Source organism: Bos grunniens, chromosome 19 (assembly GCF_055505025.1).
Source record: "Bos grunniens cultivar Pamir isolate PY7600 chromosome 19, Bosgru_T2T1.0, whole genome shotgun sequence".
NCBI classification, from domain to species: Eukaryota; Metazoa; Chordata; class Mammalia; order Artiodactyla; family Bovidae; genus Bos; species Bos grunniens.
This window is the reverse complement of record NC_141183.1, coordinates 33,921,570-33,948,099: the sequence shown is the minus strand read 5'-3', so window position 1 is coordinate 33,948,099 and position 26,530 is coordinate 33,921,570. Positions and strand designations below refer to the sequence as shown.

Sequence of the window (26,530 nt, the reverse complement as noted above, 5' to 3'; positions counted from 1 at the left end):
TCTCAGATGCTCTTTGCTCATGGAGCCTCTGCTTCAACTATTCTGAGATCTCATGCTGTTTTCTCTTCTTAGAATGCTCATCTCCTTTTCTCTTTCACATGATAGCTATCTACTCATCTTTTAGGAGCTAACTCCGTCTCCTCTGAGATGCCTTCCTGGATTCCCTAGGTTCGCATCTCATTCTCTGTTGTTACCACACTTTGTTTTCATGCTTCTCGCAGAGTATGCATGCTGTACCAGAATCTGAACTGCCATGACTTGCTGGCTTGAAGTTCAAGAGCAGGGACACAGTAGTCATATCCATGGTGCCCATTTCTGTACAGACACATTCTTGGTACTCAGTAAAAATGGTTAAATGGAATTGAGGGTCCATTAAACACCTTTGCTTCATTTCATTTGCCTTCTATTAAAGTTGGTTCACTGACCGCATTCATTTTTTGTCATTGTCTCTGACTGCACACAGTAGGAGCATAACAAATGTTGAACGAATGACTTAGTTCTAATAGCACTGTTGAGCTTGTAATTAAGAGACACACGTATTTTTAGATTGCAAAATTCTCTACTGATTTATTTCCTTGGTATTAAAATTACATTTGACAGTGACAAAGAATTTCACATTTTGTGCATTTCTTTGGTCACCCTTTCACATTCGAATGAATTACTCTTCACTTATGACTTTTGTGTGAACCTCCCGGCTCTTCACCCGCAGCTTGTTGACCTGGGACTCGGCAATGTCAGCCCGTTCCTCAGCCTCCTCCAGCTCGTGCTGGAGTTTGCGGAATTTGGCAAGATTGACATTGGATTGTTCCTCCTGAGAAAAGAAATGCATTTGAGAGAACAAGAAAATGTGACATTTCCTGATTCTTACTGCCTTTCTTACTAGGAGCAGCTACAGGATTTGCTTAATAAGTAAGAAGCAGAAGGTTCTGTTCTTTGGTAATATACCTGTTTGGGACAGGGCATCCCACACATTCGCCTCTGTGTTGTTTGGGCTTATAACTCCCTGTTCATTATCTCTTATTTAACTCTCTTCTTGGCAAACTTAAGATGCTACAGTGACAACAGGGAGATCAAAGTAGCAGGAATTTGAATCAACCTTGTTTCTGTAAAACAAATTCTTAAAAGTAGGTGGAGAAGGCAATGGCAACTCACTCCAGTACTCTTGCCTGGAAAATCCCATGGACAGAGGAGCCTGGTAGGCTGCAGTCCATGGGGTCGCTAAGAGTCGGACACGACTGAGTGACTTCACTTTCACTTTTCACTTTCATGCATTGGAGAAGGAAATGGCAACCCACTCCAGTGTTCTTGCCTGGAGAATCCCAGGGACAGCAGAGCCTGGTGGGCAGCTGTCTATGGGTCGCACAGAGTTGGACACGACTGAGGCGACTTAGCAGCAGGGTACCTTGGTAGTATTGGATGCAGAGAACCTTAAGGAAGGATTTTAGAATTAATAGTATGAGAAAGTGTGCATTAAGTGCTCAGTCGCTAAGTAGTGTCCGACTCTTTGTGACCCCATGGACTGTAGCCCACCGGGCTCCTCTGTCCATGGGATTTTCCAGGCAAGAATACTGGAGTAAGTTGCCATTTCCTTTTCCAGGGGATCTTTCTGACCCAGGGATTGAACCAGAGTCTCCTGCATTGGCAGGCGGTTTCTTTACTACTGAGCCACCTGGGAAGCCCATGAGAAAGAGAACTGCAACCAAATGAAAAAGAAATGTTCTGAGGTGGATTCATCATAAACTTAAATAAGGCTTAGATTCAGAGCCCTCATTTGCACACCTCTGCGAGTACTCGTTGTTGCTGAGTGTTTTAGATAGGGAGGGAAGTGAGTTACAACCAAGAAACATTTCTATACTACCATGTCTGGAAAAGTACTTAAGGAGACGTCAGAAGAAATGAACCTGAATCTCCAAGGCTCTGGTAATTAGTGTTATGGTTTTTTCCTTCTAAATATTCATTTTTCAAACCCACTTTCATATTCCCAATTCTGTGTTCTTTGCCTTTAAAAAAAGCCTCTTAAATTCTTTGACCTTTTGTCTCCACAAAACCTGGCCCTGCTCCTGAACCTTTTTCTCTCGCTGTAGAGGTACTCACAGCCTCTTCAGCTTGTCTCTTGTAGGCCTTGACTTTGCTTTGTAACTTGTCCACCAAGTCCTGCAGCCTGAGAACATTCTTGCGGTCCTCCTCAGTCTGCGATGAAAGAGGTAGCAAATAGATAGTGTCATAATTTGAAAACAATTTATTTTTATTTTCTTGAAAGCAGTAGGCCTGAATTACATGGAAAAGCTCGTCACCTGGTAAGTGAGTTCCTTCACTCTTCTCTCATGTTTCCGAAGACCTTTGACAGCCTCAGCATTGCGCTTCTGTTCATTTTCAACCTCATTTTCGAGCTCCCTCACCTGTAAGAGTACAAAGATGGTTAGCCACTTGGCTGTAACTAGCAGCATGGGAGTTGAACGGGTTGGGAGCCCCACCCTGGCTTCTAGTTTCTGGATCTGCTTCTTCCCGCCCTTCAGGGCCAGCTGCTCAGCCTCATCCAGACGGTGCTGCAGGTCCTTCACCGTCTGCTCCAGGTTCTTCTTCATCCGCTCCAGGTGGGCGCTGGTGTCCTGCTCCTTCTTCAGCTCCTCAGCCATCATGGCCACCTAATTAGCAGTAAAATAAAACTAGTTGAGAAAGGTGAGACAGCCCATCAAGATTCTAGCTTGATGACCCAGTGTGGCCCTCTGCTCACATCAGTGATGGCCTTCTTGGCTTTCTCTTCTGCGTTGCGAGCTTCCTGGAGAATGTCCTCCATCTCTCCCTGGATTTGCGTGATGTCTGTCTCTAGCTTTTTCTTGGTGTTGATCAGGCTGGTATTCTGTTTCAAATTAGTAAAAAAGAAGACAAGGTCATTTAATTGTATTATACCTATTTACATTATTATTTTTACTAGGCATAAAATTATTGATCATAAATATTCAGAATAAAAACCAAATCAAAGGTAGACTCTAAGTTTCACTTCTCTTCTTTCTACATACCTACGTCTATTAATAAAAATTCTTTTAGATTCTTCCAGATGAAAATTAATTTTGGATACCGAGCATATTCAACTACTATCAGTGGCTGCTGTAAGTATAAAGCACGACCACTGCCCCAGGAAAAAATGTGAAGTGCTGCGGGTGGCATCACATAGCTCATGATGAATGGATTATTAATTTTTAGTTGTTTATTCACATTTGTTGGCTCTATATGGATAAATAGCATCATTATTGGTACAAAAATGAACCAAGGATCTCTTACATTTTTAGAAAGTTGACAGTATTTGAATATGCAGTCAATTCAAGGATACTAATGATGAGTAACAAAAATGCATTTTAACTTGATTTTAAAATTATTTTGTAGTATGTGATTTTAACTTTTCATAATGGCTATTTCCATATATCGCAACTTTAAAAAAGTATATAATAATATATGCTTATTGTAAAATAAATAGTTGACATATAAATTAGCAAAAAAGAGACAAAGAATAATTACTATATTCTTACTACCCAGAGATGACTGTTGATAAAACCTTTGCTTACACTTCTGGATGTTTTCTGGGTATTTTTAAAAGAAAGGATAATGCTTTCTATATGATTAAATTGCTCTTTAAACTTATTATATTGTGAATGTCTTTCCATGACATTTATTACATGAATATTAAGTGCTGCTTATTAGCCATTGTGAGGATATAACCACCACTGATTTCACAAATCCAGTATAAACAACAAATGCTGACTGGAGGTACTGTGGCCTTCTTGCATCTGATTTATCTGTTTGCAGCTTAGAGTTACAAGATAAGATGGGTTACCGATGTTGTAAATATGATTATTAATAGAGGGTCTTTTGTGCTTTTTTTAAACAGAAGTTTCTAGAACAGTAAATTATTTCAAATCAACATGATTAAGCCAGCCTATAAGTGTATTTGTGAATCTGCTGGACCCCAGTGCATATTTACTGCTGTACATTTTCCTGAACTCCTGGGAGGGACCCTGGCCAAGGTTCCTCCTTACTGTTGAACAAGCTTATCCTCTGCAATGGTCTTCAGCTTCAGGGAGTGCATTTGCTCAACCATAGTCCCAAACCTCACCTGTGTGTGCAGAAGCTGCACACGCTCACTGGCGTCCAAAAGCTCTTGCTCTGCCACTCGCCTGCTCCTCTCTGTCTGTTCCAGCGATGCCCTCAGCTCTTCAATCTCAGCCTGCATCAGGTTGGCTCTGCGCTCAACCATGGCCAGCTGCTCCTTAAGGTCATCCTGGCCCCTGATGGCATCATCCAAGTGGAGCTGAGTGTCCTGCGCAGATGGAGCAAAGGGCTCTTACACATGCTCCAGTTAAAGCAAATGCAACTTTAGGGTCACGTACACACATTGATCTTGACAACTGAGTGCATGATTGGACAGGAAAAATCCTCAAGTCTCTTTAAAGGCAAATTCTTTGTAGCTTGGGTGGCAGTTCTACCCAAGAACGTGATGTTATATTATTTTAGATCCTGAGTCATTAAAGACAATGCCATGAATAAAGCTATACAATTTTGCATTAGGAAAGTATCCTTAGAGATGAACTAATAAAATGGTCTTATTTTATCAATGTTAAATAAATAGAGATATACATATTATGTTTCTATTTATACATTAAACACATGCAGTCCACGTAAGTGAAGTGATTTGTGCAGTGGTATGTAGCTAAAATCGTTTATCACTACCTCTGTCTTGTCACCACTCATCACTTTGTCTTCTTTTCAGATGACAAAGTAAATTCTGCCCTGGGCTTTTAAGAATTAAGCTGTTATTCGACTGTGTGCAGCAAAACTTCAATGAATTACTGTACTATTCAGATGACTTATGGCATATAGTCCTCCTGAAATATTAAAATTTGAGTCACACAATTACTCCCAGAGTGTATAACACCATGTTTGTTTATCCCAATGTACCTTCAGTACTCCTTGTGTGTTTCTAAGATTCTTTATTGCCTCAGTAGCTTGGCGGTTGGCATGGTTCAGCTGGATTTCCATTTCATTGAGGTCTCCCTCCATCTTCTTCTTGATCCTCAGGGCATCATTCCTGCTCCTGATCTCAGCATCTAGGGTGCTCTGCATTGATTCCACAACTCTGAGATGGTTCCTCTTTAGCTGATCAATTTCTTCATCTTTTTCAGCGATTTTCCGGTCGATCTCTGATTTCACCTGATTTAACTCAAGTTGGATGCGAAGGATTTTGCCTTCTTCATGCTCGAGAGATGCCTTTAGAAAAAGAAACATTTAAATTATCTAAGGAGTGTTTTTGGGGGGTACATTATGATGATTTCTTCAAGAAGGCATTATAAAAACTCACAAACTCTAATACAGCTTAGTTAACCTTTTAGTTCTATATTCCTAAAGTACAATTCAATATTTCTTACTGAATAACATGAGTTATCCCCTGAAAGTTTGCAGCATGATAGATCTCAGTGGCTATTAATTTTTCAATTTATGTATAATGCATAGGTGAGCAAACAAAACATGTACCTCTGCTTCCTCTAGAGCAGCCTGTAGTTCACCCTTCTCTTGTTCTATTTGTTTCTTTACTTTCTCCAGTTCATGAATATGCTTTCCTCCCTCTGCAATTTGCTCGGTCAGGTCAGAAATCTCCTCTGTAGTTTAATAATAAAACACAAGTTCAGTTGAGAAAGATGAAAAATTGAAAAGATACCTGTCTACCATTTTTGAAAGTGAAACACTACAAAGACTCACGCTGCAAGTTCTTGTTTTCTCTCTTTAGGGTTTCAAGTTGGTCCAGGGACTCCTCATAGGCGTTCTTGACTTTGAACAGCTCAGTGCTAAGAGAGCGGGACTCCTTCTGGGAGGCCTCAAGCTCAGCCTGAGTTTCCTCATACTTCTGTTTCCATTCTGATAGGACCTGAAAAGCAGTCAATTGTCAGCTGATGGAGAAAGGGAGACTAAGTATTAATAAAACGTGGGTGGAGTTTATATAGGCTGAGCCACCTTGTCAAAGTTCCTCTGCTTCTTATCGAGAGCCGCGCAGGCAGCATTGGACCTCTCCACATCGAGCATGAGGTCCTCAACCTCATTCTGGAGCCTCTGCTTGGTCTTTTCAAGGGAGGCGCATTTGGCGTTCACTGCTTCTACGTGTTCCTCAGCATCCTGCAGACGCTGGGCCAGCTTCTTCCTGAGAAGTTGGTCAGTGTGAATGACCAAGAGCAGAGTCAGAGTTACCGCCATGAACAGTTATCAAGCTTCTGACTAGCATATTTTCCCCAAGACTTTTTGCTCCTTTGCCCATGAGTTGTTACAGTTTTCTAAAAACACCTTCTCAGCACCTGTTTTATCTCTTCTGCAGTTCTGTTTTCCCTAGTGAATTCTTTTTTATCTTGGAGATATTCAACAATGTACAAGGTCATTTTGGTGTGTGTGCTGGTGGTAATGGTGGGGGGGTATGGAGATTCTGAGTAAGCACTTTAGTGGAGCAAGTAATGTGAGGGTGTGAGGGTGAGGAAGAAGGGACAGCCATGAACAGGAAGCCTGGCATTAAAGACTTTTAACTTTGAATAGGATCCTCAGCCATTTTCTAGTATTGTCTTCTTTACGAATGAGGAAACTGTGGCCCAGAGTGACACTGTCAATGCCATACAATTAATCAATAGTCTTCTAGGTCTGGTCCCTTGAGAGAATAAATATTATTCCCTTATTACATTTCTCCAAAGTCTTATTGCTCTCTTTCAGCCCACACTCATAACCAGGATGCTTCCTCTGCAAAAGCTCATCAAACTCTCTCATTCTGTTTAATTCTGACAACTGCTGAGATAAATCAAACTTTAGAAAACTTCCTTCACTAGAATGTATTGGTTATTTTCCTTCCATGTGTACCTCCCATGAGTTTTATTCCACAGCGTGTGTAATTAGTAAGTTCATTGGTACTGGTTGTTAGTTAAATGATGGGAAAGTATGATAGTCTTATTCTGAACTAATAGTACTCCAGGTAAGGATAAACGGATTGCTGTTAATTATAATATTCATAATAATGTACTTGGTAGTCTCAGTGCCTCTGTTTCTCCTTATATTAAAGAAAATGAATTCTTCTTAATTCATAAAGGATATGCTGATAGTTATTAATTCATTTTGGTGGAAAGAAATTTAAGCTGCTTTTGTAACAGACCAGAATAGGGTGAGGGCTCTGGTCTTGGCCCGTTCTCTAGTGGACATACTCTGGGCTGACAGAAGGAGAATATGGTGGAGTCTACCACTCTACATAAATAGGCTGAAATCCTTCCCCTATCTCCATGGAATAGTCTCTTTCTTTTATTTTTCCTTCACTATTTTAAAGCGTCTATTTCTTTCCACCCGCCTTGCTAAGAGCTCATACTTGGCCTCCTCCAGCTCCTCCGTGCGCTGGATGGCATCCGTCTCGTACTTGGTCCTCCACTGGGCCACCTCGCTGTTGGCCTTGGACAGCGCCCTCTGCAGCTCGGCCTTGCCCTCCTGCTCCTCCTCGTACTGTTCGCGCAGCAGGTCACAGTCGTGGCGGGCTGACTGCAGGGCGTGGGCCAGCGCGCTCTTGGCCTGGACCAACAGAAAGTGTGCTCTATAAGTTTATGTTCTGATCACTGATAGTCTCAGTGTAGAGTTGGATAGGGTGACATGCTGCAGAGTTCAAGTGACTGAAAGTATCAGCTGGAGAATTCTCACCTTAGTCTCCTCTTCTAGCTGCCTCTTTAATTCCTCAATCTGTTGTGTAAATGCTTGTTTGCCTCGGGATAGCTGAGACACCAGAGCATCTTTCTCTTCTAGCTGTCGTGAAAATTCACCTGTGAGAGACAGAATGTGGTGATTTAGTTCTGTTCTCTAGGTGAAGAATAGCTTAATGAATGAAATAACACCAGAACTCTGTTATTTCATATGACAGGGAGAGTAACTCAAGAACTTCGATGCTGTTGAGAAGTTTATTTCTTGCTCTTTTCTGCAAAAAGTGTGGGAGTTTTCTTTGGTATTTTAAGGTTGAGGAGGGTGTTTTGAGTAATGCTGAGGCAAAAAAAAAAAAATCTCTTCAGCCCATTGAGATTAAATTTTTTTTCTGATTACAACCTGTAATCAACCTACTGTCTCACAGTAAAAAGATGGAGGAATAACATATCAATGATAAAGGGGTGTACATGGCCAAAGAAATGATTCCCTTTTGATAGGTGTACCCTGCACTCCAGGCCCTCCTCGTTCACTGACCTGACTCTGCGTGTAGACGTGCCTTCTGGGCTGACAGTTCATTGATTAGGCGCTGGTGCTCCTCTTCCTTACTTTTCACTTCACTCAGTTGGTCCTCTAGTGTACGGCACATTTTCTCGAGGTTTCCCTGCGGTGCGAAGTAGAAAACAGGGAAAGATAACATGCTTCTCTTTGTAAGTCTGGGGAGCTGTAACTCTTTGCACAAAGGGGCTGAGTTTTCTTTACCTTCCTATCTACTGCAAAGCTCTGCATAATGCCTTGGATGCAAAGTCAGAGGCACCTGGTTTTGGCTAAATGAATAAATGAACTATTGTAAAAGTTAGATTATTGTCGTTTGGAAAACTAGAACGTCATTTAAATTCTGCATCATGGAGAATGTGGTTTTTACATAAGTTTTTTTTTTTCTGTATTTTCATTCTTTCGTGGTAATAATGACAAAGTTTAAAGTGATTTTTCTACGAATGAGATAGGAAGATTAAAATAATTCACTTCAATATAGTACTATCTATTAATAATAATTTTAAAGTTTGAGATAACATCTAAGGCTTGTACAGTTAGATTAGATCATATAGAAACTCAATCATTTTGAGTCATGGAAAATAAGATGAAATGGGACAGGTTAGTACATACCTTGGCTTTGGAGACAGTCTCCATGTTGCTGGCCAGGTCGTCGATCTCCATCTTCATCTCGCTCTTCTCCTTCTCCAGCTTCTGCTTGACCCTCTGCAGGTTGTCAATCTGCTCCCCCAGCTCAGCCACACTGTCCGAGTGCTTCTTGCGAAGAGCGGCTGCCGTGGCCTCGTGCTGCAGGGTGGCCTCTTCCAGGTCCCTGCGCATCTTCTGGAACTCGGCCTCCCGCTTCTTGTTCATCTCAATCTGGGTGGAAGTGGCCCCGCCGGCTTCTTCCAGCCGCTCGCTGATCTCCTCCAGTTCCCGGGAGAGGTCTGAGCGCTGCTTCTCTGCTTTGGCGCGGGAGGCCCGCTCAGCCTCGATCTCCTCCTCCAGCTCCTCGATGCGGGCCTGGAGGTGAGGAGAAGCTCATTGTGAGCTCCTTTAAGCTAATTGGTAATTTTGTCATGATGGATGAGACTGACAGAAACCACGGACTTACCTGTAACTCCTTGATCTTCTTCTGCAGCTGCATCGCAAGGGCCTGTTCATCTTCAATCTTGCTTTGCAGATTGCTCATTTCAAACTCCTTCCTGTTAGGAGAGCAGCATGTTAGCTCACGCTGTGTCTTCTTGCCAGTCTTCTTTTCTTAGTGTAACTGAACATTTTTGTATGGCTGGTGATGAGGAAGTGCTAAGTGGGTGTTTTACAAGTCAGAAATGTACCATTATCATTAAATCAAAAGTCAAAGATGTAATTTTTTTTTTTTCTGTGTGCCATGAAGTAATATTTTCGAGATCCAGATAGTGAGAAGCTTACAAATGTATTCTCTCATACTCACTTTTTAAGTTTCTCATCCAGTTGCTGCTTATCATTTTCTATATCCATTGTGGATTCTTGGGCCAGTTTTAGGTCACCCTCTAGTTTCCTCTTGGCTCTCTCTAGGTCCATGCGAAGTTTCTTCTCTTGTTCCAGAGATCCTTCAAGCTAAGTTTATAATGCATTTTATTTGTTTCAGTTCTTAAGCACCGAACGTAGCTTTCAAAGGCACAGGAGAATTTTAAAAGATACAGCAAATAGCAGGAAAGCTTTAATTATTATTTCCAAATCAGCAATTAAAGGCTTATGAGCATCACTGATGGTTCCGTGTCACAATAGTTTGTTTCACCTTAAGAGGAAACACTGTGTTTTTCACACTTACATCATCCACTTGCTGTTCTAGCTTGGTTTTAGATTTGGTCAGGGTGTTGACTTTGTCTTCTTCTGCCTGCAAGTCATCCAGGGTCTGCTGGTGGGCCTCCTGAAGAGCCTTCTTCTCCTTGGTCAGCTTTGCAATGTTTTCATCAAGGCCTGCCATCTCTTCTGTGAGGTTTTTCACCTTTAGAGTTAAACAATTATAGAAATATTAATGACATTCTGTTGTCTTGATGAGAAACACAGTAATATTTTAGAATAATGTCAACCTGAGATGAAAAATGGAAACTGAAAGTTAACCCAGGCCTATGTAGCTGAAAAATATGGGAGATAAAGGTCAAGGTAAATGGATAAAAATGATGAAGACTAAAGAGATGACATAATTATAACAATATTATCTTTTCATATTCAATAATTTCAGGATTAAATATGCAGTTAAAATATATCAGTAACAAGCTCGCACTTGTAAACACTTTAAAATGGGTCATGATTTGTACCTTATTTTCTGTGGCGTGTTTCTCCTTCTCAACCTTGGCCAGTGTCAGCTCAAGGTCATCTATGTCTTTCTTCAGTTCCGAACATTCGTCCTCCAGTTTCCTCTTCTTGGCCGTCAACTCAGCATTGATCTCTTCCTCATCCTCTGCTCTCTCAGTTAGCTCTTTGATTTTTGCCTCAAGTTGGATTTTGGTTTTAATCAACTGGTCACACCTTTCCTCTGCATCAGCCAAGCCATCTGCTTCCTAGAGGGGGAAAGGAAACATATTCATTTGTTTAAGCTGTATCTGCAAATACACAACAATGTATTAAAAGGAGCAAACCTCAATGACTCAGTCAGAATGGTCAACACGTATGCCAACTAACTTGTCAACTTAATCAAATGCACAAAATGTTAGTAATTGCAACCTACTGATTAAATAAATATAATAGTGAATTTCTTCCAAATATCCGTGTGTGGAAGGTCAAATCAGTAAAATTAGCCTTTTGGCAAAATCTGCTCCTTGGCTACTTTGGAAAAGTTACTTATTCATTCTAGGGATCAGTTTTTTCACATTTGAGGGGGGATTAATTTAGCCTTTTTTCTGTCCTGGTAAAAGCAACATAACTTTCATTTTATGCACAAAAACATATATTAAGAGGAGAACATTATAATGCAAGGGAAGGTTCTAGGAAGAAAGGAGAATTTTTATGGATTTTTTGGTGTGTGACTTTGCTCACTGATGACCGAACTATGCATGAATGTGCATTGAAAGTAGAGGGCATAATTTGTGACTTTGCGTCTACTCTTCTTTAGGTCTGAGTTTTGAATTTTTGAATGGTAAACAATTGCAACAAATGTTTCAGTGGAAACCATTTATTTATAAATCTTCAGTTTAAAAAAGCCTCATATCCAGTCAGTGATTGGATGCTATGTAGCTGAACTGTGCAATGTCTCATACTCACAGATTGAACTTGGAGTTGTAAGTCATTTTTCTCTTGCATCAGAGTCACCATTTTCTCTTCAAGTTCTTTCCTTTTTGCCTCTGACTTAGCCAGCTCTTCTTTGGTCTTCTCAAATTCTTCCTTCATGTTGGCCATCTCCTTCTCTGTCTCTGCACTCTTGAGGAGGGGCTTGATCTTGAAATACAGCTTCATCCAGGGCCAGTGCTTGACGTTCATGAAAGCACGGACATTGTACTGGATGCAGAAGATAGATTCTCTGTTGGAAGAAAAGAGGCAAGTGAAGAAGAATGTGGAAAGTTAACATCTCTCAACAAAAATAATGACTGGATTAAGCTATGAAAATGTGGAGAAGTGAGACTTGTACTTGTTTCCTCACCTTCTCTCCATCATCTTCCTGAACTCCACTCTCATCAGGAACCCTCTGCAAATGGCCTGAGTGCGTGTGATGAGCTGAGCCAGCTTTTCATCTCGCATCTCCTCTAGAATTCCCAGCAGGCCAGCCTTAAAGAAAACCTTGCCAAAGAACAAGTTAAATATGTTACTTCTGCTCATAAGAAAGCCCAGAGGGGGTGAATTATGATAGAAATTAGGGTTGCTGGTACCTTGGTGTGACCAAATTTGTACTGGGTGTGGTCAATGTCAATAGACCCTAAAAGTTTCTCAGAAGCCTTCTTGCTGTCGATGAACTGACCCTCTGGGATAGCACTTGCATTTAGAACCTTATATCTGTCAGAATAAAAAATATATAAAAATGTGGGTTTTCACTGAAAAAAAAGAATGAAAGTCTTGGTAGCTACCATTGAAAAAATTAATTTGAGTTTTGGAGAAAAAAATTCCATTAAAACCATCAATGCCTTTTGTAAAACTTGAGAAGATAGGATGAAAAACTTAATGATATATAAACCAAGGCTTCTTTCTTTTACAATCACCTTTAAAATGGCTGGAGCTCATTTTTCAAGGAAAAGTCTTACAAATGAGCTTTGTGGCAATTTTTATATAGACTAACACACTGAAAGGGAAAAATAAAGAGACACAAACCTCTGTTTGAAGTCTGCATACAGGATTCTGCTGGGGAAGCCCTTCCTGCAGATGCGGATGCCCTCCAGCACGCCATTACACCTCAGCTGGTGCAGGACCAGCTCGTGCTCCATGGCCCCTAAAAAAAGACATGTTCTCCATATAACAGTCTCCTGAGAAGTCACACTGGAGCTTGTCTGGGCATCAGAAGTGCCTTACCAGGAGTTTTAGTTTCATTGGGGATGATGCAGCGTACAAAGTGGGGGTGAGTGCTCCTCAGGTTGGTCATCAGCTTATTCAGATTCTCCTGTGGAACCATGTTAAAAGTTTCAAAATAATTTCTAGTTGCATCAACAAGAGAGTTCCTATCGATGATCCTTAGTGAATTTGCCCCATTTCACTTTTTAATGAGCTGTCTCAATGAAGAACAAGTCATAATGACCATGAGAAATCATATGTATGGATTATAGAGAGGAAATAATGGATTACAAAAAATCAGCCAACTTCAGTTTATTTTCCTCAAGCACTGCCAATCAGAGAAAATTTGTATTGTGACTTCAGTCATATGAAGTAGATGTAACTGACTACATCTGCTTCAAAGAGGGTTTGATTTCATGTGAAATTTGCTTACTAGCAGGGCTTTTAGATATTGGGCTTAAGGGGTAAATGATTAATTTATCCTAAAAGTTTACATGAAGAAGAGACACACCATGGGTCTTTTTGCTAAATTTTTCCTTAAAGAATTTTCCAGTTTTTTTTTTTTTTTTAGTATGTCACTACCTCAGTTTCACCATATATTTCTTTAAAATAATTTTTTTAAGTTATGTTAATATTATTTTTTACAGAAGTAATCCTTTGGAATTCAAGAATATACTGTACCCTGAAAAGAGCTGACACAGTCTGGAAAGAAGAACCCTTCTTCTTTCCACCTTTCTTTCCACCGCCACCCTCTGAAAAATGAAATGGAAAAATTAAAATTATTTACAATTATCCATAGACATCATGGCTGCCAAAATTCCCTTGAGAATTTAAATTTGCACTCATCCACTTGTGTCATTCCTATTCTTTCCATGTCTCTCCCCTTTCAACTTTAGAATTAGAAGATATGTGTTGGTTCATGTAATAGGCATTTAGAAAAACAGCAACAAAAACAAACAAAAAAACTTGTAGGTGAAAAGAATATATGTGGGCAAGGGATGGGACACAGCTACTCCAAACTGGCCAAGTCTGTCCCCTGCAGGAAGTGCCCAGGAGACAGAGTAGTAATGCCTCTTTAGTGCACACAATTCCAGGAGGGAAGGCAAAGTTGCATGCTTGGTCCCAGATGGTGAACCTCTGGTAACCTGCAAGGAAGTCCTATTTCCTATTTGCCGGTACCTTTGTCCTGTTACTTGCGCATTTGGGGTTTAGGAGAATCGAACTTCAATTTCTTAAGCACTGGTGGGCTGGCAAAAGATGTCCTCATTTCTAGCTTAGCTGAATCCTTGAAAAACCCAATATTGTTAAAATGGTATAAATGAGCTCTATGATCCTGAGTAAGTCCCTTAACCTCTTGGAGTCTCTGTTTCCTCATTGGTGAAATGAGGCTATAGACAAAGATGCATAGTGTCAACTGTAGCTTTGAAAGTCTGTAATCTTAGAATGATACCATGCTTATTAAATATACCTCTTTCTATTAGCTCCACATTGGCCAGTATTTTCAATGGTAGATTTTGTTGTATCTGTCTCTGATAAGCAATGTATTTCTGTTTTGAGACTCTTAAGGATATATAATTGATCTTAAAAATAACCTTCAGCACTTGGACCTCCAGCGAAGAGGAAAGCCAGAGTCTTCATTGCGGACTTCTGGTACAGCCCGACCACTGTCTCATTCAGGGGGTCCTTGTTCTTGTCCAGCCAGCCGGCAATGTTGTAGTCCACGGTGCCTGCGTAGTGCACCAGGGAGAAGTGGGCCTCAGCCTTGCCCTTGGCAGGTTTGGGTTTCTGGAAGTTGTTGGACTTTCCAAGATGCTGTTCATAAAGCTTGTTCTTGAAGGAGGTGTCTGTGGCCTTGGGGAACATGCACTCCTCTTCCAGGATGGAGAAGATGCCCATAGGCTGAGAGAATGAAAAGAAACATGCCACTTGAATTGTCTGCCTGCAGAAGTAATGGGTAGCATTCTGATCCTACTTGAGTAAATACATCATATCATTCTTTACAGTTAGTGAAAACTGATTTCTTTGGTTAGAAGTTGTTAAATGGCAAGGATTACTTGGGTGTCTATCAATACCCAGATGTGTGCTGGGCTCTGGGATATGATGGAGATAAGATGAAAAAGGAAGGACCTCCGGTGGAGTTTATGTCTTTGCCCCAAAGCCTTGGAGCAATGTTTCTCCAAGTGTGACTTGCAAATGGGTTATGTCAGAAACACCTGGTAAAAATGCAGATTCCGAGGCTCTACCCCACCCTTCCCCCAAAATGTTTCTAGGAGCGAGCTTAGGGGAATGTACAGGTTTACTCAGTACCTGTGGGGTCTTTGGCACAACTGAGAGCCCCTGCTTTCAAGTACTAGGAACTCCACCTTCAAATGCCAGCAGGAATGGCTCCAAAACTGACAAAGAAATAAGTGAATCATGCTCTCCTCAGAGCTCTTTAATAAGGAAAGATGGTTTAAGAATCAGACTTGTCATCAGACTATGAGGAAGGGTAGACTTCTGGACTCTAGAAAAGACTCAGTCTCCTTTCATCAGATCATCTACCTCAGAGTTGGCCAAAGGACCTTCCCTGATCTTAGTTACCAATAGAAACCTTTTACCAGAGTGTGCAGTGAGATTTGTGATTTTCCTCTAAATACGGGTCAGCAGTGTGACCTGTGGTCTGAGAAAGGAAGGCGAACCTTCTCGATGAGCTCGATGCAGGCGGCCAGGTCCATCCCGAAGTCGATGAACTCCCACTCGATGCCTTCCTTCTTGTACTCCTCCTGCTCCAGCACGAACATGTGGTGGTTGAAAAACTGTTGCAGTTTCTCATTGGTGAAGTTGATGCACAGCTGCTCCAGGCTGTTGAACTAAATAAGTAGAAAATACAAGTGAACATTCTTCTTGTGATAACAGCTTCTCTTTGAAAGGACTCTTCTGACATAGTTAGCCTAACTGCTTCCTGCATGAAAACACAACCTGACTCAGAGTAATGTCCCCATACACAGAAGCCAAAGAGGTTCTAAGACACGGGTGAACCTTGCAAATACTAGGCTGAGCGGATTCAAAGCTCTATGTAGTGTATGATGTCATTTACATGAAATGTCCAGAATAGGCACATCCATACAGGCAGAAAGCAGATTTCCAGGGGATGGGGTAAGAAGGAGATGGGAACTAACTGCTTAGGGGGGAGCGGTTGCCCACTGGGTGGATGAAAATGTCCTAGAATCTATTGCACACGTCTGTAAATACATCAGAATCCATTGAATTCAGTACTTTAACTGAATGAGATGAACTGTATGAGATGTGAATTATATCTCAGTAAAAAACTGTTATTGAAAACTCTCAAAAAGGTTGCCGGCTTACACTGTCCTTAGCTCTCATTTGAAAACATGTGATTTACTCTTCATATTGTTGCTTGGAACAAGATTATTCCTCTCTTCCCATGTTGGGTTGAGGATTTCTGGAAATGCTTTTGTTCCTAAACCCAGAAAATCTCATCCAGTGTCCATAAGTGCACTCATAGAGAAAGGTGTGGAAATGAGACCTCTGGATCAGACACTGAGACACTGTTGTTGGGGAGAATACTTGGGTAAACTGTATGGGAGGTATTCTGTCTCAGGCAGATGAATTTGAGTTTCTTTACCGTGCCATTTCCATCCCATCTACTGGCCATGGAGGGCAGGTAGGAATCTCAGAATTGTGCTTTGAATTTGTCCTTGTCTTCCACACAGCCATCTCTGCTAACTATGAAACTGCTAACTATGTGCTGGGGGATGGCGCTTAGGTCTTTAAATCCAGAAATCTTGTAATGGCAAATGATTCACAGAAGTAGATCCATTATCTGGGGTGCTATGAGCTTTCTATACAGGTCTTAGTTGAATTTACTCTGTTTGGGGTCAATACCATTTCCATTATCCAAGTTCACAGGTAGGAAGTGACAGAGGTGGAGTTTGAACCCAAAGTTGATGCCCTTTCATGGACTTTTTGATTGTCTTTCATGTGTCAATTTAAGGTGTTACGGTGTTAACTGGTTGTTTTTTTAAATAGACTCTTTCTAGTAATGACTGCTGAAGCAAGATTGGTAAGCTTTTCTCCTGCAAAGTTTCTGCTAACTCACATCAAAGATCTCAAAGCCAGCAATGTCCAAGACCCCGATGAAGTACTGCCTGGGCTGCTTGGTGTCCAGCTGCTGGTTGATGCGGGTGACCATCCACAGGAACATCTTCTCATAGACGGCTTTGGCCAGAGCGCCCACTGCATTGTACACCTTCATGGACAGAGTAATGATTATTGCTCTTATTAAAGACATGAACTGAAGTCCTGGAAAATGTGTGATTCATGAAGGTTGTGCACTTACCTGCTGCACAGTCTGGCCTTTGGTGACAAACTCATTGCCAACCTTGACTCTAGGGTAGCAGAGGGCTTTGAGCAGATCAGCAGAGTTCAGACTCTGGAGGTAGGCAGCCTTGTCAGCAACTGCAGAGACACAATTCAGACATCCAGCATGGCCTACTGTGGCCCCACAACACCTAGGAGTGGAGTAAGGAGGGAATCACTGCTATGTGGGGTTTGATTTGTGTGTCCATCAGATGCTCAGGTGTAAAAGAGACATGAGCTTGGAGTCGGTTTACTTGCCTATTTTCTCTCATTCAGCCCACTTGGGGGTTCATTTTGTACCTTCAGTGCCATCTGGTTCTGCTTGCTCCTCACGCTGCTTTTGCTTGAATTTTAGGTTCCCATAATGCATTACTGCCCCCGTGAGCTTGTAGATGGACACTCTTTCATCAGAAGTGAAGCCCAGGATGTCAATGGCACTCTGCCAGGAGAGATGAGAGGACAGAATTAGGACATAAGACACTAAATTACTTAGGAGAGTTTGTACTGTGTCCTGAACCACACCTACAGCAGGGTTGTCACTGTCATTCCCATATATACCAATTCATTTTAAAAACTGCATGTGAAACTTACATCTGTGGCTATCAACTCTTCTTGGTCATCAATGCTAGGGACTGTGATCTCCCCTTGACTCACGAAGGCGTAGTCATATGGGTTGGTGGTGATTAGGAGCATTTCTGGGTACGTAGAATTCAGGGTATATGTTTAATGTTAGAAGGGACTAATAAAGATGTTAGCTTTTAACTTAACATATTTAAGCTTTTTCATACCAATTAGCTCTGGCTTCTTGTTAGACATGATCTGATAAAAAATATGGTAGCTTCTTTCTGCCTTCAGCTGGAAAGTGACTCTAGACTTCTCCAGAAGATCTGCAATGGCAAGTGGACATGGGATTAGAGGGAAAACTGATAAAGTTCTGGGAGTGACTTTGGTTCTTGGGGTCATGAACTAAAAATTTCATTGGCCCCTTGTGATTTCAGCTGAATGGTCCCATGAGGTACCATGTAATTTTGTCTTTACCACTGTGGTTACTCTTACCCCTCTTGAAGGAAACTAAAGTTGTCTGTCTGAAGACATATTCATTTCTCATACATAGGATCCTTGACAATTGATTCTTGATAACCTGTTCCTCCTCAGTGTCTCTGCTCACTTAATAATAGTTACTAAGAGCAACATTTATCAAGCTTGCACTAAGGAAGAAATCTCATACACTAAACCCAACTAATGTACCCCTAGTCTTACTTTTTACTTAGAAAAATTTGAAATGTCTTGTGAGGCTGAAATCCTTCTGAGAAGCCCAACAATTCCTTGCAGTTTCTATAGCAGAGTTAGCTCCTGACTGAAGTGGGTGAAGCACACCTTTGGCTCTGGTTAGACTGGCATTTCCCAAGAGCATATTTGGTGTTGCATAGGCTCTTAGTCCCAGCAGGAGCTGTAAGATGTTCCTCCAGTCTATCACTGTCACTCTGGATTCTGTTTAGAAGGTCCTGTTACTCACATGTTTCAATATCAGCAGAAGCCAGTTTCCCTGTGGTACCGAAGTGGATCCTAATGAATTTACCCTTGCAAGTGAAAAAGATGATGTTACATACAAAACAGCACATGAGTAAGAAGAGATTGAAATAATGACTGAGAGATGCCTTTGTGGGCATTTAAGACCCGAGAAAACCCTTCTGTGACCCAGAGACTCACAAAGCGAGAGGAATTGTCATTCCTCACGGTCTTGGCGTTGCCAAAAGCCTCCAGCAGGGGGTTGGCACTGATGATCTGATCCTCCAGAGTCCCCTGCCAAGGCAAGAGCGGTGCTCACATCTGGGGCTTGGGAGTTTCTCACCTGACAGCCGACATGCTGACCTGGCAACCAGACCCACCTGCATTTTGCCTGAAGTTGGTTCCTCCTTCTTCTTCTCCCCAGTGACTGCAATTGTTGCAAAGTACTGGATGACACGTTTCGTGTTCACAGTCTTTCCTGCCCCGGACTCTCCGCTGTCAGATAAAAACCAAATCAGTATCATACTCTCTTGATGACTGTGGCTTTGTAGTAGAGCCTGAATCAGGCAGGTTGATTCCTCCAGTTCCATTCTTCTTTCTCAACATTGCTTTGGCTATTCGAGGTTTTTGTATTTCCATACTTTGTTCTAGCTCTGTGAAAAATGACCGTTGGTAGCTTGATAGGGATTGCATTGAATCTATAGATTGCTTTGGGTAGTATACTCATTTTCACTATATTGATTCTTCCGATCCATGAACATGGTATATTTCTCCATCTATTAGTGTCCTCTTTGATTTCTTTCACCAGTGTTTTTATAGTTTTCTATATATAGGTCTTTAGTTTCTTCAGGTAGATATATTCCTAAGTATTTTATTCTTTTCGTTGCAATGGTGAATGGAATTGTTTCCTTAATTTCTCTTTCTGTTTTCTCATTACTAGTGTATAGGAATGCAAGGGATTTCTGTGTGTTGATTTTATATCCTGCAACTTTACTATATTCATTGATTAGCTCTAGTAATTTTCTGGTGGAGTCTTTAGGGTTTTCTATGTAGAGGATCAAGACAGTATGGTATTGGCACAAAGACAGAAATATAGATCAATGCAACAAAATAGAAAGCCCAGAGATAAATCCACACACCTATGGACACCTTATCTTTGACAAAGGAGGCAAGAATATACAATGGAGAAAAGACAATCTCTTTAACAAGTGGTGCTGGAAAAATGGAGAAGGTGATGGGACCCCATTCCAGTACTCTTGCCTGGCAAATCCCATGGATGGAGGAGCCTGGTGGGCTACAGTCCATGGGGTCGCGAAGAGTCAGACATGACTGAGCGATTTCCCTTTCATTTTTCACTTTCCACTTTCATGCATTGGAGAAGGAAATGGCAACCCACTCCAGTGTTCTTGCCTGGAGAATCCCCAGGGTGGGGAAGCCTGGTGGGCTGCCGTCAATGGGGTCACACAGAGTCGGACACGACTGAAGTGACTTAGCAGCAGCAGCAGCAGCAGCTGGGAAAATGGGTCAACCACTTGTAAAAGAATGAAACTAGAACACTTTCTAACACTACACACAAAAATAAACTCAAAATGGATTAAAGATCTAAATGTAAGACCAGAAACTGTAAAACTCCTAGAGGAGTACATAGGCAAAACACTCGCCAACATAAATCACAGCAGGATCCTCTATGACCCACCTCCCAGAATATTGGAAATAAAAGCAAAAATAAACAAATGGGACCTAATTAAAATTAAAAGCTTCTGTACAACAAAGGAAATTATAAGCAAGGTGAAAAGGCAGCCTTCAGAATGGGAGAAAATAATAGCAAATGAAGCAACTGACAAAGAATTAATCTCAAAAATGTACAAGCAACTCCTGCAGTTCAATTCCAGAAAAATAAACGACCCAATCAAAAAATGGGCCAAAGAACTAAACAGACATTTCTCCAAAGAAGACATACAGATGGCTAACAAACACATGAAAAGATGCTCAACATTACTCATTATCAGAGAAATTCAAATCAAAATCACTATGAGGTACCATTTCATGCCAGTCAGAATGGCTTCTATCCAAAAGTCTACAAACAATAAATGCTGGAGAGGGTGTGGAGAAAAGGGAACCCTCTTACACTGTTGGTGGGAATGCAAACTAGCACAGACACTATGGAGAACAGTGTGGAGATTCCTTAAAAAACTGGAAATAGAACTGCCTTATGACCCAGCAATCCCACTGCTGGGCATATACACCAAGGAAACCAGAATTGAAAGAGACATGTGTACCCCAATGTTCATCACAGCACTGTTTATAATAGCCAGGACATGGAAGCAATCTAGATGTCCATCAGCAGATGAATGGATAAGAAAAGCTGTGGTACATATACACAATGGAGTATTACTCAGCCATTAAAAAGAATACATTTGAATCAGTTCTAATGAGGTGGATGAAACTGGAGGCTATTATACAAAGTGTAAAAGGTGAAAGGGAAGTTGCCCAGTCGTATTTCTTTGTGACCCCATGGACTGTAGCCTACCAGGCTCCTCTGTCCATGGGATTTTCCAGGCAATAGTCCTGGAGTGGATTGTCATTTCCTTCTCCAAGGGATCTTCCCAACCCAGGGATCAAACCCGGGTCTCCCTCATCGTAGACAGATGCATTACCATCTGAGCCACCAGGGAAGTATACAAAGTGAAGTAAGCCAGAAAGAAAAACACCAATACAGTATACTAACACATATATATGGAATTTAGAAAGATGGTAACGATAACCCTGTATGCAAGACAGCAAAAGAGACACAGATGTATAGAACAGTCTTTTGGACTCTGTGGGAGAGGGCAAGGGTGGGATGATTTGGGAGAATGGCATTGAAACATATATAATATCATATGTGAAACGAATCGCCAGATCAGGTTCGATGCATGACATAGGATGCTCGGGACTGATGCACTGGGATGACCCAGAGGGATGGTATGGGGAGGGAGATGGGAGGGGGGTTCGGGATGGGGAACATGTGTACACCTGTGGCAGATTCATGTTGATGTATGGCAAAACCAATACAATATTGTAAAGTAAAAAAATAAAAAATAAAAAAAAATTATGAAAAACAAATATGAATGACAAAGTTAACTATTATTGAGCCATTGGAATAAGAAAGGACTTAATAACCATGAAAGAAAAGGAAGAAGCTACAAAAAATAGTTTAATTTGAATACACAAAGATGTATTTGTGCATTAAAATTTTTTAATGAAAATAAATATTTGCCCTGAAGTAAGAAATGGCAACTCATTCCAGTATTCTTGCTTGGGAAATCCCACGGACTGAGCAGGCATGCTATGTATAATATATAATTTTTACAGTTGTGTAAAATAAATAAAGATAAAAAAAAAAAGCCAAATCAGTAGAGTTCCTAAAACCAGCAGCTATTTCAGTCATGCAAACAAAGCATCAAGTCTACTTACGTGATCAGGATTGATTGATTCTCTCGGTCTATAAAAGAGAAATTATAGGCAGTCAATACCATTTTTAAATATATTTGTAAATGGTAAATTAATAAAATGGTATGAAGCTAGTATTTTTCAGCATCCTGAGGGCTTGGTGGTCCCCAGGCCCAGCACCTTTTCCAGCTCCCCTCTTTCCTGCTCCCTGAGGTTCCCCTCATCACATCAGCTTACAGACCACCGCTGAAACAGAACACTGCAAGGATGCAGCAGACTTTCTCTTTTTATACTCCACACTAAATGCACACCAAGTGGACTTGGGTTTTCAGGTGGATTTAGATGACAGGTTAGTAGCATGTTTATTGTAAGTACAAGAAGTAATGGGGAAAAAAGGCATTAGAGATATTTTTAGTGTGGGAGAAGGAGTCAGTATAGTAAAGGTGGTAGCTTTGGAAGTAATCATAGCCTTAGTCATATTTTCAGGGAAAACTAAAGGCTTATTTTGATGTTCTGCTCTCTCTGAAGAGGAAATCTCTCAGTCCTCTCCCCAAGGTGCCATTGTGCCTTAGAATTGTCTAGCTGAGACAGCATTCCAGGAAGAAGATTCATAGTGTGACCGCTCTAATTCCAGATACACCTTATACTCTGGAGTATGTTTTGGTTGGTTCTGGGCAAAGGGCAATGGCATTTAGGGGACCACCTCAAAGAGTGTGTTGAGATGAGTAGAGTCTCTTTCTCCTATGGTTAGTCTCTCTCTCCTAGAGTCTCATCTCCTAAAAAGATGCACATGGAAACATCCAACTCACCAGTCAGCATGAACTGATAGGCGTTGTCAGAGATGGAGAAGATGTGGGGCGGGGCCTCCTGGCGCTTTTTGCCTCGGTAGGCCGTCACCACCTCTGCATTGTACACTGGCAGCCACTTGTAGGGGTTGACGGTGACACAGAAGAGGCCTGAGTAAGTCTGCACCATAAAGGAAAAAAGGAATATAATTATTTAATGAGGACATTAATACTGTTTTTCAAAATATTAACCACCTGTGTGAACAGAATCCATGAGAACAAACTCACGTAGATCATCCAGGCTGCATAACGCTCTTTGAGGTTGTACAGCACAGCGGGCTCGTGCAGGTGGGTCATCATGGCCATGTCCTCGATCTTGTCATATTTGGGAGGGTTCATGGGGAAGACTTGGTCTTCTTTCACAGTTACTGTCTGTCAGGTCAAACAAGAGGAGCCAGGTTAGTAAAGAAATGTCGGCTCTCCTAACTGGCAGTGGGGCCCCATCGCATCCCCTCCAGATGCTCTACTCACCGCCCCAGCCTCGGTCTTGGCCGTCACCTTCCCCCCTTCCCTGCTCTGCACAGTCGCTTTCACGAAGGACTCCTTAGGGTCCACCACGAAGACTGAGGTCTTGGCGTCAAAAGGCTTATTCTGGGCCTCGATGCGCTCCTTTTCAGACTTTCGGAGGTAAGGAGCGGCCTCCCCAAAAACAGCCATTTCCTGGTCTGAACTCATGGCTGCAGGTTACTGGTGGCAGCAGCGCAGCAGATACCTAGATGGAGAGACAGAGCTGGACGGTGAACCAGGGCACAGGTGGACCTTGTCCCATTGCTTTTTGGTCAGTATGCTTCAGTGGCTGTGCTTATTCCTTACTCTGACTTGAGGACTTACTCCTGTGTATTATGCCAGTGTGCTGGTAGAGCAGATCGCTGATTTGAAAGTCTTATCCTGATAGCTTAGTATTTGTGATATTTAAGCCTCTATTCTATCCTCTGCGTTATTAGCCATCCTTGACAAATGTGGAGTAATTGACATTTCAACCAGCAACCTCTCCAATGTGTTCAGAATTTTTTCTTCTTCTCCTTTTTTTTTTTTATTGTTGTTTCCTTTTCCAAACCCCCTGCCCTTTTTTTTTTTTGACATTGTGATTATAAAAGAAATGGAAAATAACTATTTCTAATGGCTTTACCATCTAAATGAACTTATTTTAAAAACTCAACTACTCAGGGGAATTTTCCTCCTGCCTCAAATTATTAAAACTAGATTTATTAATTGAATGTGAAAATTATTAAAATTGGATGTATGAAAAGGTAAAGCTGTTATTTGAACAAAATTCCAGGTTGAAAACACCTGATAAACACAAATATACTCTTCATTAATTCAAAGGTATTAGGTAAGTAAAAGGATAAGTACAGTGAAAGCTGAAAATGCAACAAATGATTTTATCCTAAGTCATATAAAAGTCTTTTTCTGTAATCTGTTCTTAAAATTTGTGGAAGTCAGTGGTTTATCTAAACATAAGATAACTTTAAAAGACTCTTGAATTAAAACATCTGAATTCTTAGTAAAATTTCATAGTGATTGTGTATCTTTGGTCTATGATTTTTTTAAGCTAGATTTCAGCATACCAGTTGCTTTTATCTGATTCTTATTATTTTAGGTATATATCTAATGTTTATCTTCCCCTTTCTCTTTCTTTTAAAAAATATCAGTTCAGTTCAGTCGCTCAGTTGTGTCCAACTCTTTGCCACCCCATGAAATGCAGCACGCCAGGCCTCCCTGTCCATCATCAACTCCCGGAGTTCACCCAAACTCATGTCCATCAAGTCGGTGGACTTGATGGACATGGATGCCATCCAGCCATCTCATCCTCTGTTGTCACCTTCTCCTCCTGCCCCCAATCCCTCCCAGCATCAGAGTCTTTTCCAATAAGTCAACTCTTCACATGAGGTGGCCAAAGTACTGGAGTTTCAGCTTTAGCATCATTCCTTCCAAAGAACATCCAGGACTGATCTCCTTTAGAATGGACTGGTTGGATCTCCTTGCAGTCCAAGGGACTCTCAAGAGTCTTCTCCAATACCATAGTTCAAAAGCATCAATTCTTTGGTGCTCAGCTTTCTTCACAGTCCAACTTTCACATCCATACATGACCACAGGAAAAACCATAGCCGTGACTAGATGGACCTTTGTTGGCAAAGTAATGTCTCTGCTTTTGAATATGCTATCTAGGTTGGTCATAACTTTCCTTCAGCCCTCTAAATCTCTCTTCTGAAATGGATAGCCAATATAAAGTTTCAAGCCAAAGTGAACTTTTTTTCTCACTCAAAAATTAATTATGAGAAAATAAGTCCTTTAGCCCAGATGAGTGACCAGAGTTAAAGAAGGTGGAAAGCCATGTGTTGGTTGCCAACAGCAAAGACAGCAACAGCCTCAACATTTTGTAGGCTTTCCAGAAGAAGTCTTGGTCCTTAATCATCAGGATTAAACTTCCCTTGACTAAGAAAGTTTGGGTGTTTGCCATGTACTGTATCTCTGAAATCTATCTAATTTGTACCCCTAATAGTCTCTTGACAATTCTGAAATTTAGACATTTTTTTAGATACTGGAACATTTAATGCTAGGGCTTTCTCTTGCAAGGAGAAAAGCTTTTTTTGCTTCTGTGTTTGTTTTCACACCAGGCAGTTTTGAATTAACAAAAATCTACTTTGCAGAGATTACTACGATGCAGTGTATCCACAGAACTCAGAAAGGATGCTTCTCATTTCAGTCTGAGATAAATCATTTCCCAACATGAGGGTCAGAAACCCCCAAGGATCCCCAAGGTCCTTGAATCCACCCGCACAGTGATAATGGTCTCAAGTTCAAACAAGCAACATTCCCAAACTATGTTTTCTCTTCTTTTAATGAATATATCTAATATAGCTGCTATATTTAACATAAACTCATTCAAAATAGTTATTAAATATATAGTATGTTTTTATCATTATGTATATTTTATATTTCTAGTGTAGTAGTAAAAGTACACGTTCCAATACATGGAGTGAGGGAGATCCGTTAAATGTTTCAGTTCCATGGAGAAGTCCTTGGAACCACTGATTTAGATCATAGTTTATAAGAGCTGGAGGCCCTTGAGTAGTCACGGAGGATTCAGCTTCCTTTATTTTACTGATGAGGAAACCGAGTCCCAGAAAGGTGAAGAGTCATGCAGTGTTCCAAAGGTGTGAGTGGTGGTGTTAGGATGTGAGCCCTGTTGTCTTAAGTCCAGGTTCAGTGCTAATTCCACTGCAACATGCTGTATTTTAAGATACACAAAGCCAACTGGCTTGACCCAGGCAAATAGAGTTGGTGCAAAGCCTGGATTGGCACCTGGGAATTTTGACTTCTATTGTTGCACGTTGTTGATTTTATCCCTCCTGATAATATCCTCAGAGGTTAAGTTGCAGTAATAGTTCATATTAAATATTAGATGTGATCCTTACATTCTTTCTGAAGTTCTCACATGTCAAAGAGAAAAGTCACTAGATTTTGTGTGGGTAAGTGGCCTGAAAAGCCAGAATTTTATGAGAAGCCAGTTTTAAAGAAGAACTGCTTCTTGTATCCTATTCCCAATACTAAACTAGGAAATAAACTGGTAGCTCTTTAAGACATAGCAATATAGAAATCTCTTTATTCTTTAGAGTGTAATAAGAAATTACTCTTACCTCTTGTGTTACCAGATGCAGAAGGTAGCAGGCTCAAAGCAGAAACTACTG

At 41.1% G+C, this 26,530-nt stretch overlaps 1 protein-coding gene and 1 long non-coding RNA gene across 4 annotated transcripts in view; one reads left to right on the top strand and one right to left on the bottom strand.

Moving 5' to 3' along the window:
- LOC147352027 (uncharacterized) overlaps positions 1-26,530 on the top strand; it is a 204,790-nt gene that overhangs the window by 56,413 nt on the left and 121,847 nt on the right. The window contains exon 4 of one of the 3 annotated variants that reach the window (XR_015147881.1): positions 16,723-16,992. The exons of the other annotated variants lie outside the window; for them this stretch is intronic. This is a non-coding gene — a long non-coding RNA (uncharacterized LOC147352027). Of the gene's footprint in view, positions 1-16,722; positions 16,993-26,530 lie in introns of those variants that run through there. 3 annotated transcript variants of the gene reach the window in all.
- LOC147352030 (myosin-4) lies at positions 548-26,530 on the bottom strand. The gene is made up of 39 exons (XM_086358870.1): positions 26,480-26,530; positions 23,310-23,550; positions 23,067-23,210; positions 22,803-22,959; positions 22,018-22,045; positions 18,942-19,056; positions 18,763-18,855; positions 18,569-18,632; positions 17,841-17,939; positions 17,644-17,747; positions 17,353-17,491; positions 17,033-17,151; positions 16,793-16,942; positions 15,372-15,542; positions 14,286-14,592; positions 13,375-13,445; positions 12,715-12,802; positions 12,517-12,634; positions 12,081-12,204; positions 11,855-11,991; positions 11,479-11,734; positions 10,536-10,778; positions 10,046-10,222; positions 9,686-9,831; positions 9,347-9,437; positions 8,866-9,255; positions 8,236-8,362; positions 7,705-7,823; positions 7,382-7,578; positions 6,004-6,187; positions 5,752-5,917; positions 5,527-5,651; positions 4,954-5,262; positions 4,112-4,315; positions 2,735-2,860; positions 2,475-2,645; positions 2,295-2,399; positions 2,095-2,190; positions 548-811 (listed from the first exon to the last, which is right to left on the bottom strand). The coding sequence occupies exons 2-39, from the start codon at positions 23,511-23,513 to the stop codon at positions 659-661; spliced, it is 5,817 nt and encodes a 1,938-aa protein (XP_086214996.1). The 5' UTR covers positions 23,514-23,550; positions 26,480-26,530; the 3' UTR covers positions 548-658.